Here is a 19,993-nt window from a genome sequence, read left to right on the forward strand (position 1 = left end):
TACATCATTCTCTTTATCAATTTCAATCATCGTACTGTGCTACAGATAAAACCAGATGAAGTCAAGAGCAAGGAAATTGCAAGATTTACAATCAAGGGTCTGAGGGAGGGTTTTCTTCAGTCTGGACCACTGGACCCAGATGAGGTAAGTGATTATTAAAGTCAAGAAAGGGCCATGTCAGAAATAAGAATATAGATTATGAGAAGTGACTTTGCAAGAGCAAGAACTTGTTTGCAACAGAATCTTCTAACCAATCTATATACATCTGGGCCAAATACAGTAAGTTGTGCATTGGAGAGTTCTGTCAGGACCAAGGGAAAGAAATCCTCCCTCAAAGCCCGTTCATGGCCTCTATTGAAACTTCACGGTTGCAGTAGCTTCCTATAACTCCTCTAGACCATCTCTGCAAGGGGAATATGGAGCATTAGAACCCCTGGCCCCACAACCAAAAATCTATATGCTGGAGCATAATGACTGTCACAGAACACAGCTCCATTGTGCACAATGATCCTTGCATAAGGTTTAGCATTGTACATCCCATCCCCCGCCCACAGGGGCAGGATTTGCCATGTAAATAGCATTTAACCTGACAACCCCCATCCCACCAACACTACCACATTACTGTGTTCGTGAATCTTTTTGGCAGTATCTATAGATCTTAAAAGGATTGGAAAGAATTATAATCTGCATTTTGCAATAAAGAAACTGAGGCATAGAGCAGTTGTGTAATTTTTTCCCCAGGTCACACAGTAGGTCAGTGGCAGAGCAGGGAAATTAACCAGTCTCCTGATTCCCAATCAGGCATCCTATCCACTGGACTACACTACCTCCCTAAACAGAAGGAAGGAAGGAATGGAAAAAAAAACAATAGATGGCTGCCTAAAGCCATTTCCCCTTTATTTCAAACAGGCTCAGGAAAATGGCAACTAATTTATTTTAAGAATCAACAGATCAATACATCTTAATGCTGGAGAGCTAATAAAAAGCATCTACAGCTGAGGGAATTTGGAACTTCTGAGCAGCCTTAATATAGCTGAAACCGTGGTGACAAATATGGCCTTCCTGATTGAGTGTTAGTTGGATTCTGTGGTCCTATTCGCAAGTCTAATTTCTGAAATGAAACTTGGGGCAAAGTTTTCAAAAGCACCTGACATTAGAACTGAAGTCTTGTTTTCAAAGTGACATATGCACTCAGGAGCATAAAACCTCTTGTCTTTCAATAAAACGTAGTCTCCTAAAGCACTTAGGGCATGTCTAGAGTGCAGTTAAACTCCTGCAGCTGGCCCGTCTCAACTGACCCAGGCTCAGGGGCTTGGGCTACAGGGCTGTTTAATTTTGGTGTAGACATTTGGGCTTGAACTGCAGCTGGAAGCCTGGGCTCCAGCCCGAGCCTGAACCTCTACACTGCAATTTTACAGCCCTGCGAGCCTCAATCAGCTGACCCAGGCGAGCTGTGGTTATTTCATTGCAGTGTAGACATACCCTTAAGCCCTTTTGAAAATTGTACCCCCGAGTTTATAGTTCTGCTGCCCCTTCAGGATTAATGTAATTGTCCGGCATTGACTTTTTAAAAGTGTTAATCTTGGTAGCTTTCTGTTTTTACCCAGAATTTTCTCTCTAAATGCATAGTAAAGCCAGTGAGCCATTTAAAAAAAGCACGGATCTGAAACGTTGCAAATCTAGGGGAAGTTACCTTCCCAACAAGAAGTGTCGTCATCTTCAGCTCCATTTAGTGCAGGGGGAACTAGCATGCATCTCTTCATGCATTCAAAATGAGCAAATTACATGAGAAAATTTCCATAGTCTCCAGCTCGTTAAGCAAGAAGAGGAAGGCTGAGTGATTTCAGACACCTATGATGACATTATCCCAAGAGATTCTGATCACCAGCCATTCCCAGTGACTTCTAGGCTATGCCTACGCTATGGGGAATATAGCAGCATAGCTACAGAGATATATTATGCAAACATAATCCGATAGTGTAACGTAGCCTACAGCAGTGGAAGGGGTTTTTCTGTCACCACAGGAACACCACCTCCCCGAATGATGGTAGCTAGGTCAAAAGAAGCATTCTTCTCTCATCCTAACTGTCCACACTGAGGGTTGGGTCAGCATAGCTACGGCGCTCAGGGGTGTGGATTTTTTACACCCCGGAGCACCATTGCTATGTTGCCCTAAATTTTAAGTGTAGATCAGGCCTTCGTCAATGAGGTTGTGGGGGTGCTCAACGCCAGGATTGGTCCCTTAGAGAATGAAATATTCTGTCAAATTCAGTGGCCAAAGTGATCCATTTGGATTAGGAAATGCAAATTCATTTTGAAACATATCCTATAGTTTTACTCTTACTGGGGACACTGAACATCAGAGAGACTCTTTTATATCCAGAGTTACATAAAGTATTTTTATGTTCCCTGGTTGTTTTATATACAGGGTGTGCAAGTCTCCAGATATCAGAGGGGTAGCCGTGTTAGTCTGGATCCACAAAAACAACGAGGAGTCCGGTGGCACCTTAAAGACTAACAGATTTATTTGGGCATAAGCTTTCGAGGGTAAAAAACCTGAAGAAGTGGGTGTTTTACCCACAAAAGCTTATGCCCAAATAAATCTGTTAGTCTTTAAGGTGCCACCAGAAGTCTCCAGATGTTTCAGACTCTGAATCCCAGCCCTAGCGGTTCCAAAGAAACAGGCATTTGAATGTGATAGTTTTGTACTCTGCCCAAGTGCCAACCTCTGCATGCATGATTGCCAGTCTACCTATGTATTACAAGTAGTGCACTGTGCCCGGAAGGCTGTATAAATTAGTCAAAATTTCTTCTTGCCTCTGATAGAAAGCAAATGACTGGACTTGATTCCATCAAACTTGGCAGGATGACTAGGATGCTGTATAAGCAGGATTTTTCTAAAAATCATGCCCCACTATACCAGCACATTAAAGTCAAACTGATTTCTAAAATTTAAAAAAAAGGTGCTTATAGTGATGTGCACTGATCTCTGTAAACAAAGGGTCCCATTGAAGATAATGAGGTTGTAAGAAAGCAGAATTTGGGCCATTTGTTTTAAAATCCTTATTTTATATATTTCTAAGATAGCTTAAGAGTGAAAACTTTTTCCCTTTGTCTATTTAGACCTTTCGAAACTAGTTCACACACAACTCTTTTGGCAGATATGTTAGGCTTGAATTGGCTGAATTACTGAGCTAATAATATCTCTAAGAGTTAATACAACATAAGCCTCTAAATCCTCATTTTGATATCCTTTTTTTTAGAACTTCCCCATTTGTATTTTAATGACTTATTAAACAGATAATTCATTCTGAGAGGTTTTCATACTGGCACATTCAACAAGTTCATCTACTTGGCCTCGAGTTAATATACAACTGATTAGACCAAATTCCACCAAATTGTGCCTAGTGACATATGAAACTTGCACTCCGTGGTATATTCATGAATGTTACTCTGCTGGGTCTAGCCACTATGACAAATCAGGGACGAGAAGTCAAACTTCCTCCCACTCTCAGTCTTTGCTCATCCAGCACTGCAGAACGCATTTGTATATTTAACCACTTTCTGGCTCCTCCACAGATCAAATTAGGATTAGCACAGTGCCATATCAGAACTTTTTTTGAATTACAGAATCTCCTGCAATAACAAAAGAAAAGGATGTGATCCGATAGCAAGTTAACAGTCACTACTTTTTAAACTAGCGTATCTTTACATGACTATTGTCATTCCTTCTTGACTGATCTTGACATACATGTCATGACCAAGTGCCAGTTAAAGGATAAAATTGCTTGTCTGAGACAGTAGGGTTCAAGTTTAAGCTACCATATCATTTTTATTTTGTTGTGATGAATCAAAAGGAATCTGAGACCATCTGGAATTAAGAGTAGGGTGACCATATTTCCCTATGCTGAATATGGGACACGTAGTAAAATTACTCCTTCCAATGACTTCGATGGCAATCAGTCAGAACTATGCAGTACAAATGTTCAAATTAACATCAAGTTGACTGAGCCCTGGTTAAAGAGAAATACTGCATAGTTGGATTCTTTTTATTTACCTTCTTATCTTTAAGGCTTTAGGGTTCACACAGGGAGCGGTGACACAACACACACACACTTCTGTACATCTCTCTCACATGGGTGGTGACCGACCAACCCACCCCGCCCTACCTGGCGCTCTCTGCCCCCCATGCCTGGCTGAGCCCTGGGATGGATCCGCCTCTCCAAGTACCTGCCGCCACGTCTTCCCAAGGCAACATGTGGTGGGGGAGGGGCAGCACATAGGGTCACATGCCCTCTCACCCCAGATTTTTGCTAGGGTTGATACCAGAATGTGGCCAGCAGCAGCCCTTCGTCACTGTGCAGGAGGGAAGGGATGGGAGCTGCTTCCAGCCGCGTGGGGGAGGAAGGGGAGCTTGTCCCTTCCTGCTCGCTTGCGGTGTGCAGCCAGTGCTGGCAGGAAACAGGGTTGGGGGGTGGGGCCCTGCTGAGAGCCAGAATGCCGCGGGTGAGTGGCCAGCTTCGCGTGCTGCAGCTTCGCCCTGCCACCAGCCTTGCACACCCATCCTCATCGTTGGCCACTGGACCCCGCCACTCATCGCGGGCGGCTGGCAAGCAGGGATCTGGTCAGCACAGTAGTGATGGCGGAGGGGGGGGAGACAGAAAATACAAGACAATTTGCCCGTTTTTAAGAAAAAGTCGGGACGCCTGCAGGAGGGCTTAAATACGAGACTGTCCTTTTAAAAACTGGACGTCTGGTCACCCTAATTAAGAGAAATGGCCATCTTTTCATTGGTGTCTATTTCTCCAGGCTATTGGGTCAATGCAAAACCAGAACAATGCACCATGATTCTCTTGTATATATGTGTGATAGAGGCAGCTCTTCGGGGTAAGCACGGTCAGTTTGCTTTCCCAGTTTGGAATCAGATAAAGTACAGCCATGACCTACTGCTTCCAATTGTTTGTGATCTCACCTTTGTATGTCACTTTTGCCCTCCCACTCCTAGAGGTTGCCTCCTCTGCCTTGTGACTGTACTGGTGACAAAGTGTCTGTCTAGCTATTCATAGGTGTGTCCTACTAACTATCCATCTGTGGTATTTATAACCATTTATAACCTTGGTATTTTTTAGCTGACTACACTATCCTCCCCCACTGCATGAACCCCCTTTATCGTCACACTCTCTGAAAACCTTGGCCATGCGCCAGTGTAAATATAAAAGAGATTAGTAATGTTTGTCGTCTGCTGGTCAAAAGACTCCTGTAGCCAACAAATAAACTGCACTGACTGGAAACTCCACAGCACACTGAATACTGTTAATTCTAAAATGTCTGTAACTAGGACAATGCTGTTATAGGGGGCAAGGTCAGAGGTTCAAATCCACAAAGCTGCATCTGTAATCCAGCCCCTGGGCATCTTTCTGCCTAGGCTGCACTTCTTCTCAACATTTCCCACTGTAACACTCCTCCTAGTTCCTGCACTACCACAGGGATGACTCTAGCCCTAGCACTCTGCTTGGGGCTGAGCCAGGAGCCTAGCTGTACTATCTGGCCCTCAGGGAAACGACCAACCCGGAGAAGGGTGTGGATAAAGCCCCTCCCCTTTCTTATACCAGCCGGAGTTAGGCAGCAGTTAACTGGAGGCAGCACATGCTACTCCTTTAAACACAGGAGCCTCCAGTGTTCCCTGTGGAATTTTGCCTGTCTTTCTTATATATAGCCACGGTGCCCAAGCCACAGTTGCTTGAGTGCTACAGCCCCTCTTCCTTCCCTGTCTCCTCTTGAGGCTGTGGCTGCAAAAGCCAAAATCCATAATGGGCATTACTTCAGGGAAATACGTCCACTTCCCAAAGCTCTTATTTCTTTGCCTGACACTGGACAACTGCATGTGCAAGACTTCATCAAACATGCTGCTCCGGGTTTCTTCCAGGATGGCTCAATTTCTTGCATGGTCCTGCAGTAGCATAAAGTGGGAATCATGTGATTCAGAGGCTGTCCTAGTAAATAGGATTTGATGACTCGTGAAAGAAATAGGGTTCAGAGAGTTGGGCACATTCCAGTAGTTCTGTGACTATATAACTTTTCTGCTGTCCATGTCCCTGCAATAAATAACGAATCACCTACCCACCTACCTCTTTTTAATTTTTTTATTCTTCTCCCTTTTGGTAAAATCAGTCTTGTATTTTACAGTGAAATAAGAGAGGTTGCTAGAGAACAGTCCAAGGTGATCCTGCTGGTGGTTCTGTCCATGCTACCTTTATAGCACTTCCAGCCTGTTCATGCAGAGATAAGAAGCTGGAACAGAATATTAGACACTGTTTGTCTAGCTGCATGACTAATGTTAATGATTATGTTTCAGGCTCTCCTGTGTATGTGTGTGAGAATAGGTCCTTCAGGTAAGACTACAGAAGCATAGTTTGGTCTCTATGACATTCATGACACTTTCTGGAGAATAGAAGTTTGCTCCAGTATTCTGGTTCTCCACTGTTTTGTAGGGAGCTGTATGCGGTTACTGCTGTCTGCTCCGGAGCTGGCTGTGTTTCACTGGTGCAATGTGAAGTTCTTTGAACTCCTTTGGCTGAAATTCAGCTCAGTGTTGTGATCTTCAGTAGTACTTAGGTCTTGTGCTACTCTCTGCACAGGGGGCAATGTTACCACTTCGTGATGAAACCACTATGTAAAATATTATAGTATCCTTTATTATTCTAATTCTTCATTTTATTTTCTTTACCAATTAGAGCTAAGCAAATAATTCGTAGTGAATAATCTATTCAACCCATCATGTAGTCTCTTTCTTCTGCTCATGAACTGTCCACGAGTACCTTACAAAAACCAAATCGTTTCTGTGAATAATATTTGGTCAGTAGATGGTGTATATAAACAGTACATAATCAATGCTGCAATGTTTAGGTTGCACTAGACACATTTATATGGTGTTGATTCTGTACCCTGGCTAGATGAACATCTATCTTAGAATCAGGGCCCCAGTGAAATTCCTTATGTTAATAAGATCAGAATTCACTTTCCATAAATATTACCAAATTGCTGTTTCCACAAACCTTCCTGCCAGTAAACTCCTTCACAAGAATAGTTGCAGGAATGAACACGAAAGGTGAGTGAACTCAGACTAAGCAAACTATTTTTTTTTTTTTTTTATTTGAGTGAATAGTGACAAAAAAGTTTGGGAGGTATTTGCTCACCATCTTTAAAGGCATACATAGCACCACTATGTTACAATCATTCTACCACCAAAGGCTGCCAGCTCAGTGTTGCTATCAATCTCGTTTCATTTGATCTCACCTATAGACGCTTATCTACAGGCTGTCCAAATTTTAATAACTATGTATGTCTGTTGGCAAAATGTTTTTTAATCTCCTGTTGGAATCCTACGTCAGAACCCACTGAAATTTGGCAAGGACACTAGTAATTTTCCAGTAAAAAACCCAACTTATTGGAGTTAACATATGCTTTCAATTTTTAAGATATTTAATAATGTTTTCACCTCTAATTAGGAAAAATATCTGGTTTTGGCTTTTTCACTATCTTGGGAGCTGAGAGTTTGGTTTTGCCAATTGCCAAGTCATTACAATGTTCCATTCCCTGTGATAAAGGCTGCTTTTCAAGTTCGGAATGAATTTGGATACAAATCTAAGCAGCAACTGATTTCCTGGCGAACACTAACTTAACTCAAACCCCATAATCTACATGAAAGGAACATTCAAGTTTAGACCAACAATACCAGAGAAATTAAATAAAAACTGCCACATCCAGCGCTCTCTCTACAGTAGTAGGCAATATACTTAATATACAGGTAGCTATTTACCGATAAATAGTTATATTTACCAATATTGTTTAAATACATACTTTCCCTGCAGTGCTGTGGTTCAAATTAGGATTCATTTATTTATTTGCTAATCAGTAACTAACATCCCAAACTAGGTGGTTTGTTTTTATTGCAAAAAAAAAAAAAAAACCCACAAAAATAAAATTACACTACATGGGATGCATTTTGAATCAGCTGAGATATTAAACCACAGGAATTGGGGGTTACAATGGAAAATCAATTTACTCTTAATAACAGCAGCCCTGCTGATTCTGGTAAAATAAAACTCCAAAAGAAACAGAAAGACTGGGTGTCTGGTTCTAGTATGCTATAAGTTGGTTTCAAGGAATTTCGCTCTTGGACTTGCATTGTCTAGCTTGGCCTTACGAGAGTAAACACAACAGTGCATTCTTTTCCCACAGTCTATTACAGTCTCTCTAAAATGTATATTGAAATGCTATGGACCACATCCCCAGCCAGCTAATGTAAATAGGTGTGGCTGCGTTGATTTTAATTGAACTGTACTTATTTATACCAGCTGAGGATTTGGCCCTGTAACTAACTTTTCTTTTACTGATTTACAAAAACACAAGTAATTTGGAAATCTCTTTTGAAAGGAAAACTTTTTCTTACAAAACTTATACATACATACAGGGTCATATCCTCAGCTCTGCTATTCCATTTTACTCCAGCCGGGGATCTGACTTTCAGTATACACCCACCACACGTGGGTTGCTCACAGCCATGTAATACACTGCAGCGCTATATGACAAATGCATTTATCACGCACTTTTGATCTCACTCACACTCTACCCCTGATCCATCACTGCCAGAGTGTGAGTAGCTCTTGAATAGCCACTATTTTATTTACTTATTTCTAAAAATCAACCGGATGTTTCTTTCCCAAATGAGAAATTTCTCCCCAAAATAACACCAGACAAGGCCCACAATGGGGAGCATTCAGTCCTGGACCACTGACAGATTTAAAGTCCTAAAAGGATTATAAATAGTTTCTATACCGGTTAGCTTGTGATGTATCAGACCTTAAGATCTTCATATTATTATGTATTGAAAAGCTGTTTTAGCAAATGTTTCCCATTGAGGGTTGGGCCTCTTGAGACGCAGCATGTCTTGTGGCTATAGAACAGGACTGGCAGTCAGGAAGCTGAGGTTCTGCCACAGACTTACTGCATAATCTTTGACAAGTCGTCTATGGAATTATCTTCATCCAGTGGTCTCTGACTTTGGGAGCCCAACTTGAGGCACCTCCTTGGTCTTGCTTGTCAGGGGCACTGAGCCCTTGCAATGCCATTTGCAGTCAATGGGAGCTATGAATATTCAGAATCTTGAACATCAAGCCCAAAGTATCTCTAGTTGGGCACTCAATCTTGAGACACACAAAATCAGAAGCCATTTTTGAAATCCTGGCCTTTAGCCTTCCTGTGCCTTATTTCACTGGAGGGAGGAGGGGTTATTGTGAGATTCAGCTCATTAACGTTTGCAAAGTGCTTTGGGATCTTTGGATGGAAGGCACTATAGCAGGGCAGTATTATTTATTATTCCCAGCAGTTGTGGAATGTATAAAGACATCTAGACATCTGAGAGGAGGTGCTGGCAGCTACCATCTTGGAATGGTTCCTTCTGAGGGGCCAGAACCTGTGGTTTCTTGTAAAGATTATGTTTTTCGTAACAAAACTTTTTGGATTTTCTTGTGACAGAAACATTGACCCCTGGAATGGATCTCTCAAGGCATCATGGCTGAAGGGAAGGAGTGAGACATAGCCCCTTTTACCATAGGGAGCACCCTCTCCCATTTAGAGCTCTGCAACATTTTCATAAGAAAACCCCAAACTGTATGAAACTTGCCCATCTTGTGGTTATGCAAAAATAACTCGAGCCAGGCTCTCTGTGAATCAGTTGAATGACCTTGGTGCCATTTGTGGCTTCCCATCAAAGCTGAGTGAAATTCACCATTTTGCACAGTTTCCACATGACACTAGGAGAAACTTGGCAGAATCAACTTTCACTTTGAGTCTGGGGTTAGCATCCAAAATTCAAAGTGAAACTCAGGAGGTCAAATTCATCCCTCATAAAACTCAGCTGGAGAAAATAGATTTACACCAGGTGAATTTAGGGCAGGGTGTCTGAGCCAACATGGATTGAAACCAAACCCCCATGACCCAAAACCAGCAAGTTTCATACAACTCTGTTCATACCTAGTACACGTGGCTTGTTATTTCTCCTTCTTTGGTCACTAGTTCTGAACTGAACAGCTCCCTAAAGAGAGAGCCCCAGTAGAGGGCACTCCTTCCCATAAGCTTGTTCACAAGTGATACATTCCAATCCTCGCCTATGAAGCAAAAGTTAATTATAGTGGAAAGAGGTACGCTTTTAATTAAACAGATAAAATATTGCTGCGTTAGATTGTGCAACATGTCTGTGTTTCTGTTTCTTCCAGGAAGACCCATTGACACCGAACTGGAACAGACGGAAGCATTCGTTTCCCAAATACTTTATGTCCCATCCATTTGCCCTGTGGTTCCAGTGTCCAGTTCGAGATGCAGACGTTCCATATGGAGTTTCAAGGTCTGTTTCCTTGGCTGTGTTCCAAGGACGCTTCTGGGAACTTGTGTACAATGATGTACTTTTTGAGCCTGTCATTGACAAAGATGCCGAGTTACTTGACCTCACAAGATGACTTTGTTCCTGAATCTAGACATGGAGACAGTTAGCTTGCACATAGACAAGATGCAGATTTGCCTTGTTCCACACCCGCCTTCTCCCGTTTTCACTTTTACTCTCCATGCCACTCCACGCTTGAAAAAGTTTCCTCTTTTGCAAGCACTAAGCACCCTACTTTCTCCTTCCAATTCCTCCTTAAAGTCCTCTTACTCTGTAAATACTTTGATTTCCTCACATCAGTCATGTCTCTGTGCCTGTATGTGGGAAGAAGCATGATCATGTAGACTGGGAGGAGAAAAACCCCAGGTTCTGTTCCTAGTTGTGCAAGGGTCCTCCTGTGCAACCTTGAGCAATTCACTTAACTTCTCTGTGCCTCTGTTTCCTCATCTGTCCAATAGGGATGATGATACTAGTCATTGCGAAGGGTGTTGTGGAGCTTATTTCAATCATGTTGGTAAAGCACTTGGAGATCATCCTATGGAAAGCATTGTAGATGTGCCACTAAAATTTGAGTTGGATTATAAACTGCAGGGGGATGGACCCTTTTCTTTCTGTGTGTTTTGGAAAGTGCCACACGAGCGTATGGGTGATCTATAAATAATAATAATAATGGTCTAGTCCAACATTTTTAAAAGCGACTAGTGATTGTCAGGGTCTCCGTTTTGGGAGCCCAGCTTGACACTCTTTAAAGGAGCTGGATTTTCAGAAAGTGCTGAGCACCCGCCTCCTGACAATCAGGCCACAGTAAGGCATCTCCCATCGGGCACCCCGAGTTGGCAGTCATGTTTGAAAATCCTGGCTCTATTCATAAGTCACCATTATTCACAGAACAATATATAGAGTTACCAGAGTGTGAGTGATCCTACAACATAGGAATCAAAGCATCTGGGTGTGGCTTCTTCCAGAAGTTGATGTTTGACTGAAGAGAGCAAGGAGGGAAGACTTTGTCTTCCTTATTTGCTTCAACTGAGAAAAGTAAAAGGCAAGGAAATCAATTAGTGCATCTAGTTAGTACTTTGCACACGATGGGTGGTCTGCAGCTAGCAAGGCTGAGAATCTGTAGTGAGCTGAGTTATTTACTGATGAACTGAGAAGCCAGCGCTGTGATCCTACAGGAGTTGCTACCCTAGGCTAACTGGACAATGTGTACGTTCCTGATGGTCTGCACTCAGTCACTCACATAAACAGTCCTTAGACACTTTGCTGCCCTGGGCAATATCCTGTTCTCCCTGTGTGATAAAAACAGCCCTACTGAGCAGACAGTACAATCAGGTGGATTCACTTTAACTTCGGGTGTTTTTATTGAGCTTTAGTTAAAATTAAACAATACTCAAGTGTTTATAAAAGAAACTCCCTCAAGAAATAGTTTGGCATGCTTTGGATGACTGCAGGGGCCTTATACTGCTTAAAACAATTAGATACATTTTAAGGAAGCTTAAGCATGATTTCTCTCATATCATCCAACATGCAAAGGTCAAATATCATTTTAAACCGTCTATTGAGAGCTGGATACACTGTTGCATAGCTGTAACCTCAGAAAAACCCATCCCAATGACATTAAAGCTACTCAGTGGAAGAGAGATACAAGGCTGCAACATAGTTCTCTCTTCCTATTTCCATCAAGGATTACAAGCTCATCGTTAAGCACCCGCTGATGTCTCGAGGACAAGGGTACTCCAGTCAGCTAAATATCAAGGGTCCCACTGGGCAGGGCTTTGGAGCAGAGCCTGGCGCTGGAGCGCAGAGCAGCTCAGGAGCAGTGTAGCTGCAGGTTTTTGCCTGGAGCTGGAGCGGAGCCGGAGCACAGCTCCAAAGCCCTACCACTGGGTTTACTATCGCCTTCACCCTCTACCCCATTTGTTTCTTGTTGTTTCCCGTCAGTAAGGATTAATGGAGACATTATGTAAGAGAGTGGGAATGTCATTTCCTTTCTCCTGTAAATGTTTCCACTAATCTGTCCCACCAAAAGCACTAAGTTTACCTATGTTAATGAGGGGTTCCATAGCAAACAGTGAATTGGTGTATATAGAGATGGAACGTTCATATTTTGCCATCTGTTTCACAGTGAGAAGATGTTACATTTTAGCTTGTTTTTCCAAGTGTTACCTCTAGAGCTTTGGAAGAACTCTTTGACGGCCTGCCAGGTAGGCATAGCCACATCCCCAGTATTTCCTCCAAAGCAATTAGAAAGGAAATGAGCAGGTAAGAATTTTCCAGTCTGGATCAGGCCCTGTGTACATTAAGGAAATTCACACTGGTGTAAACACATTAATGTAATTATAGTAACAACAGTAATATAGTTAAAGCAGCAAAACCCCCTAATGTAGACAGGCTGTACCGGTGCAAAGCATGGTGTAATCTGGTGAGAGGATGAAGTAAACTGCACTTTGTAAGCCCAGCTTTGTGCCAGTTTAGCATGTCTACATTAGATGTTTGCACTGAAGTAGTGACAGCAATACAGTTACATTGTTGTGGATTTCCTTAGCGTAGACAAGGTTTGAATAATCATGATGCTTAAAACCAGAGGCAGGCTGGGTACTCTTCTCAGTTAATTTTTGTCCTGCAATAGCGTAGTTTGCAAAAGTTAATGAGCAAATCATGACAAGGAGGCACATTTTAGTCTTTGGACCTTCTCTTGCCTAAGATGACTCTTTGGTTTGTATCATTGAAACTGCTTTAGTGAATGACTAAAACAAGATTAGCATGGGACACTTCTTACGTTTTTTGACAAGTGCCAAAGTGATGTTCCCAAACAGTTGTAACTGAAATTAATTTCTTCACTAGTAAACTGAGGATAATAGTATTTTACAGTAAATATAAACTGGAAAAATACAGAGGTAGAGTGTGGATCAAGGGAAAAATATTGATTCCCAACATCTGTGCCAGAGTACAATCCATCTTCCATTGAAGTTAGTGGAAATCTTTCCATCTACTTCAATCAAAGTTGGACCAGATCTGCACTGTGTAAATGTAACATACAAAAAGTAAAACCAGCAGTAAGTACAGTGGGAGGTATTACAACAAAAGCAACCTAAAAGAATGCATCCAAGATCAGACGTGGGATGGTGGCAAAGCTATCACTTTGCTCTGGATTGGTATTCAATAATACTTTACTCTTTTATAGCACTTATAATTTGAATATCACAAAGCACAGTGCAAACATTAATTAGTTAAGCCCCACGACACTTCTGGAAGGTAGGTACATAGTTATTAGTACCCCTATTGTATAAGTGGGTAAAGTCAGTCAAAGAGGTGATGTAGTCAAAGTTAAAGAACAACTCAGTGGCAGAATAGGAAATACAGTCAAGAATCTTGACTTTGAGTCCTCAACTGTAATTACTGGAAGTTTTGTGTCTCATTGAGAGACTGATCCTGTTTTATTAACTTAGTTTTTTTTTCTAGTTTTAACAATTTTTCAGGATCCCTCCCACCGCATACTTACATTTTCAGCCATTTTATATTAATTTAAAACTATGCATTTAGTGGGCATCCAGATCCCATTCATTTTGTGTCCGTCTTCAAACTGGGACTCGTAGCCCAGAAAATGTTGTAAATACCTGAAGTAAAATTTTCAAAAGCACCTAAAAGTGACTTATAAGCCTAAATCCCATTTTCAAAAGTGATTTAGGCACTTAGGACCCTCACTACAAAAGCAACTTTCTCTCTCCTGGTATTGACACCTCCTCCTTAATTATTGGGAGTGGACTACATCCACCCTGATTGAATTAGCCCTGTCAACAATGGTTCTCCACTTGTGAGGTAACTCCCTTCTCTTCATGTGTCAGTATAATAATGCCTGCATCTGTAATTTTCACACCATGCATCTGAAGAAGTGGGTTTTTTATCCACGAAAGCGTATGCCCAAATAAATATGTTAGTCTTTTAGGTGCCACCGGACTCCTTGTTTTTAGGAATCCATGGATCATTGAAAGTCTTAAGTAATCTATGTGCTAATGGAAATTTTACTCTGAATCTAAATATGTCCCTGCATTACATTTTCCCCTTGGATATAAAATTGATAAGCCAGCCTATATGCTAATACACTGCCCCTGCAAAGCCACCATCAGTGCAATGGGTCTATAATATAGTTAAACTTCAAATCTTAATCTCTTTGTGAGCCACATCCTGTTTTCGGTTAACTGATCTCATGTGGGGGAAATTTACCAGAGGAAATATCTCAAGTTTGGAAAGTACCAAAAACTTATCTTTAGTTTCTTTGTGTAATTCAGTGCCTTTTAAGATAAAGGTGTAATATTTTACAGAATTATGAAGGCGAAAGAAAGGGTAGGCTCACTTAACATACAGCAGAGACGTACGGTATTGTTAGCAAATTGAGGTTTTTTGTGTCTCTCTCATTCAGAAACTGAAATTGACCCAACTGTATTATGGCCTCCCCTCTGAAAACATTAACTTCTATTTCTTTGAACTCCCACTTAAAAATGGCCACACTCAGACATATTTTCTTAAAAAAAGTAATTCATCCCCTGGCTGAGAATTTCTGCGTCATATTTCAACCCAATGTGAATTTTATGGTCCTAGTTCTAAAACTATGAAAGCAGAGGTTTATAATGGAAACATTGACTGATCTTTACCACTAGCCATTCACACCACTCGAGTTCTGTTTGTGTCAGTGTTTCCATATTTAATTTTGGTAGCATAAAGGACAATGCTATGGTATGCGACGCTGTCTATCCTGCACTCAGAAAACAGAACATCTATGAATAAACTTGCACCACATCAAAGCTGGAAGTATAGATGAAATGCTATTAGGGGCCAATCCTGCAATTGTTACTCAACCCAAACTGCCATTCACTTAAGTGGCCCTTATTTTTAAGGCCATCAGTTTGAATATTAACCTTACCAAAACTTAGATCATGTGGCCACTTTCACATTTTCGCCATCAAATATCTTATTAAAATTAGAAGCCTGATTTTTAAAAGGTTACACATGCAATTACCATGACTGCATGTACAAATCAGGTAATTGCATATCTACATTGCTATAATTAGCCATTTGCACATGCAATGATAGTAATTAATATTAATACTTAGCTTGTATGTAGCACTTTTCATGCACAGATCTCAGTGATTTGCCAGGCACCATACAAGGAAGCTATGGCAGCAGCTGGATTAGAATCCAGAAGTTCAGACCCCTAGTTTCCTGCTCTAATTATAAAACTACACTGTGTGAAGTTTACTTTTACCTAGCTTTGTAACCCCAATCTCCTTTTCCTCATTCTTGTTTTTATTTAGCTGCTAATCATTTTCTGACAAAGCAAAGGTCCAAATTCTGCTCTTGGTGACACTCCTGAAACCCCATTGACTCCAGTAAAATTGTATGGGTGTAACTGAGAGAGGAACTTGGTCCAAGGAGGAGATTTTTAATGAACAAAATTAGAGGGCTGAGAACATAAATATGGGAAACCTCTTGGAACAACTGCTTGAACTCCTAAAAGAATTTGACCCTTCTCTCTGAAAATACCAGCCACCACAAAATGCTAGTTATTCATCTCTAAATTCCATCAGTAGATTAGCTGACAGCTGTGATTTGAAAACAGTCTTGGGCCATGAAACAAAATGAGCTAAAATGTTTTCTGTTACAGATAACAGAGCTTGAAATGGTAAAGAAAACTGAGCAGCTGCCCATCTATTGTGTTACATAAAGAGACCCTGTCCATTTTGTAGCAGATTTTCAGTGTGTGTTTAATTCCGGTTGTTTTCAGTTGATATCTCAGAAGCCTGAAAATAAAATTAGTTTCCAACAATTTCATCCAAACATTTCCTGCTCTATCTTAAAACAATCATGGTTTCTATAGGCTGTGTTATGCAAACACTACCAGGAGCAGTACTTATAGTGCAGAATACTCACAGTAGTGGGTGCTTGCAAAAATGGTCCTATTGTGAGTGCATGAGCACCACTAGTGCAGCTCAGGGGAGAGAATAAATATTGTAAGTCATACATTAAAAGTGGCTCTCTTTTTAGATATAGTTCTCTCCAAGGGTGCTTGATTTTTAAACTTCTCTTTTGAAATCTAGAGAACATATCTCCCAGATGATGACAAATACTATATTTTCCTATATTACTTGACATTGTCTATTTAAGACAGGGAGGTGGGAGTTTAATGGAAAGATTTTTGGGAACATTTTCTCTGGCCTGTATCACAGATGTGATAGAACACTTGAAAAAAGAACATTACTATACTGTGCAGGCACCCAAAGAGCTGAGTCACACAACAGCCATGTGAGTGGAGCTGATGAATGTTTCTGAGCTCTTCATAAAACACATGAATATCACTGTTTTATCACATAATGGGGGGGAGGGAAGGTGGGAGGCAGGAAGTTCAAGATCTTACCTAAATGTTTCTTTCAGCCTTTCTATAAAGCAGTACAGAAAATACACGCAGAATCAAAGAAGTACTTTTGGACAGGACTGGGCTAGATGGACCACCGGTCTGATGCAGTATTTGCACCTGTAACTTTCTCTGTAAGGGTCCAGTCCTGCTAAGTATGGAGTGCCCTCAATTCCCACTTTGATTCTTCTCTCAACTGGTCCTCGGGGGGGAAGAAAGAGAACCCCCTTCTTATGAAGAAACCTTCCTAGGTACGTGGTCTAAATGAAATTACTGAAAAGGATCTGGGGATTCTAGTGCAGTACAAACTGAAATAGAGTCAACAATATGAGGCAGATGCAAAAAAGGCTAATTCCAAAAGAGTGTATTCAAAGGCATGTCATACGTAAGACACAGTAGGTAATTGTCCTGCCCTACTTGGCAGTGGTGAGGTCTCAGCTGGAGTACTGTGTCCAATTCTGGGTGCTGCACTTTAGGAAAGATGGGGACAAGTTGGAGAGAGTCCAGGGGAGAGGAACAAAAATGATAAAAGATTTAGAAAACCTGATCTATGAGGAAAAAAGGTAGAGGAAAAAAACTGGGCATGTTTAGTTTTGAGAAAAGAAGAACGAGGGAGGACATGATACCTGCTTAGGGCGGTTATAAGGAGGTTGGTGATTAATTGCCATGTCTGCTGGAGGTAGGTCAAGCAGCAATGGGCTTAATATGCAGCAAGGAAGATTTAAGGTAGATATTAGGAAAAGTGTTCTATCTACAAGTTGTTTGTGGTGTTGTAGCCCTGTTGGTCCAAGGATATTAAAAAGACGAGGTGGGTAAGGTAATGTCTTTTATCTTATAACTATAAGGGCAGTTAAGTTCTGGAATAGGCTTCCCAGGGAGGTTGTGGAATTCTCATTGGAGGATTTTAAGAATAAGTTAGACAAATACAGGTCAGGGTTGGTCTAGGTTTACTTGGTGCTGTCTCAGTGCAGGGGGCTGGACTTGATGACTTCTCGAGGGCCCTTCCAGCCCGACATTTCTATGAAAACAAACACTCCCACCCATCCCCCCAAAACAGGTTTTTGTTTATTTTTATTTTGTCATAAAATGTAACAACTGGCAAAAACATTTATTAATATTGGGTTTTGTAAGACTTTTAAAAAAACCCACAAACTTAAATTTGGCTGTAACTTAACTGTCAATGCCCATTAAAAGAGCTGAAAGAGCAGTCCAGTAATGTTGATAATCTTTGCCCTGAAGGGATCATGGTCAAAATTTTCAAAAATAGAAGTCTAAAGTTAGGTTATGCTCTTATTTAGGTACCGAAGAGCAGGAGAATCTCTTTCTGTGAGTACCCTCCAGATACTGAGGGGATTCTCCCTGTGTGAGCTTCTCCATCCCCCACAAACACTGGGGATCCCTAGTGAGTACCCCCAGAACCCCCACTAAGGATCCTGTGAGATTCACCCCCATACACACTGGGGATCCCTGTGAGCTCCCCAGGCCCCCCACATACTGCACATCTATGTGAGCCCCCCCCCTCCCCGTGCGATCCCTGTGAGGTTCACCCACACTGCCACCCACCCACACTGGAGATCCCCAGTGAGCTACCCCCAGCCATCCACACCCAGTGGGGATCCCTGTGACCTCCCCCAGCCATCCACTCACATTGGGGATTCCTGTGAAGTTCACCCACCCCCACACACTGGGGATCCCCTGTGTGCTCCTTCAGCCCCCCTCCCACATTGGGGATCCCTGTGAGCTCCCCAGCCCCCCCCCAGCCCTGTGAGCTCCCCCAGCCTCCCCACCCCCACCCCAGGGATCCCTGTGAGCTCCCCAGCCTCCCCACACCCCTGTGAGCTCCCCCAGCCTCCCCACACACCCCAGGGATCCCTGTGAGCTCCCCCAGCCCCATTGGGGATCCCTGTGAGCTCCCCAGCCTCCCCACAGCCCTGTGAGCTCCCCCAGCCTCCCCACACACCCCAGGGATCCCTGTGAGCTCCCCCAGCCACATTGGGGATCCCTGTGAGCTCCCCAGCCCCACCCTCCCCCCGGATCCCTGTGAGCCTCCCCCCTCACACTCCCCGGGGATCCCCGTGAGCTTCCCAGCCCCCCCTGGGGATCCCTGTGACTCCCCCGCCCCCCGGGGATTTCGGGCCCGTGCTTTGGTTTCTCTTTGTGGTGGAACAAAGCCGGCCTCGGCCTCTCGCTGCCGCCAGCTACGGCCCAGCCTGCCGGGGGAGGGAAGTGCCGCAGGCGGCAGCTGGAGGGTCAGGCCGGGCCCCGGCCAGTGGGAGCTGCGCGCCGGGCGGGGCTCCCTGCAGCAGCCTGGGGCTCAGGTAAGTTGGCGGCCGGGCCGGGCCGGGCCGGGCCGCGATTCCCCCGACTCCTCCAGGCCGGGCTTGGGCGAGCGGGACTGCCTTGACCCCCCTCCCCGTCTCCCCCGCGGGCTAGGGACCCCAGGACCGCCCAGCCGAGCGCGGCCAGAAATCCCGCCCCCCATCTCCCCCATCGCGGATCAGGGACCGCCCCCCCGACCCTGCCCGTGGGCCAGGGGCCTCAGCCCCCCCCCCGGGGCACGGGCCACGGACCCCGATCCCCCTGGGTCCCCACCACAGCCCATCCCCCTTCCCGGGTGCAGCTGTTGCCAAAACTAGTGAGAGCAGTGACGGTGTAATCCTGTTTCCCCGGGGCAGGTGCTGGGGTTGTTGGTGTCCTGTGATATCCGGCAGGCCAGACTAGATGATCTGGAATCCCATTCCCTTCTGGCCTTAAACTCTGTCTCCCCCCCGCCCCCCGAAACACGTGTCATTGCAGAGACAAAAAGAAGAACAGGAGTACTTGTGGCACCTTAGAGACTAACAAATTTATTAGAGCATAAGCTTTCGTGGACTACAGCCCACTTCTTCGGATGCATATAGAATGGAACATATAACATATATATTCTATATGCATCCGAAGAAGTGGGCTGTAGTCCACGAAAGCTTATGCTCTAATAAATTTGTTAGTCTCTAAGGTGCCACAAGTACTCCTGTTCTTCTTTTTGCGGATACAGACTAACACGGCTGTTACTCTGAAATTGCAGAGACAGAGAGAGAGGTGGCTTTCTCCTTGCACTAAAGTCAGTAGTGGGTTTTTCTGGTCCACTGACTGAAATAATCCAC

General features: G+C 43.2%; 1 protein-coding gene across 6 annotated transcripts in view; it reads left to right on the forward strand.

Moving 5' to 3' along the window:
• Window positions 1-19,993, forward strand: part of TRAF1 (TNF receptor associated factor 1) — a 66,342-nt gene that overhangs the window by 13,352 nt on the left and 32,997 nt on the right. For 4 of the 6 annotated variants that reach the window (XM_054007575.1, XM_054007577.1, XM_054007576.1 and 1 more), the window contains 2 exons: window positions 46-144; window positions 10,278-10,405. In XM_054007575.1, coding sequence (XP_053863550.1) covers window positions 46-144; window positions 10,278-10,405 — 227 coding nt within the window. Of the gene's footprint in view, window positions 1-45; window positions 145-10,277; window positions 10,406-19,084; window positions 19,169-19,993 lie in introns of those variants that run through there. The other 2 variants (XM_054007579.1, XM_054007580.1) reach the window with 2 other exon arrangements.

Source organism: Malaclemys terrapin, chromosome 17 (genome assembly GCF_027887155.1).
Source record: "Malaclemys terrapin pileata isolate rMalTer1 chromosome 17, rMalTer1.hap1, whole genome shotgun sequence".
Lineage (NCBI taxonomy): Eukaryota > Metazoa > Chordata > Testudines > Emydidae > Malaclemys > Malaclemys terrapin.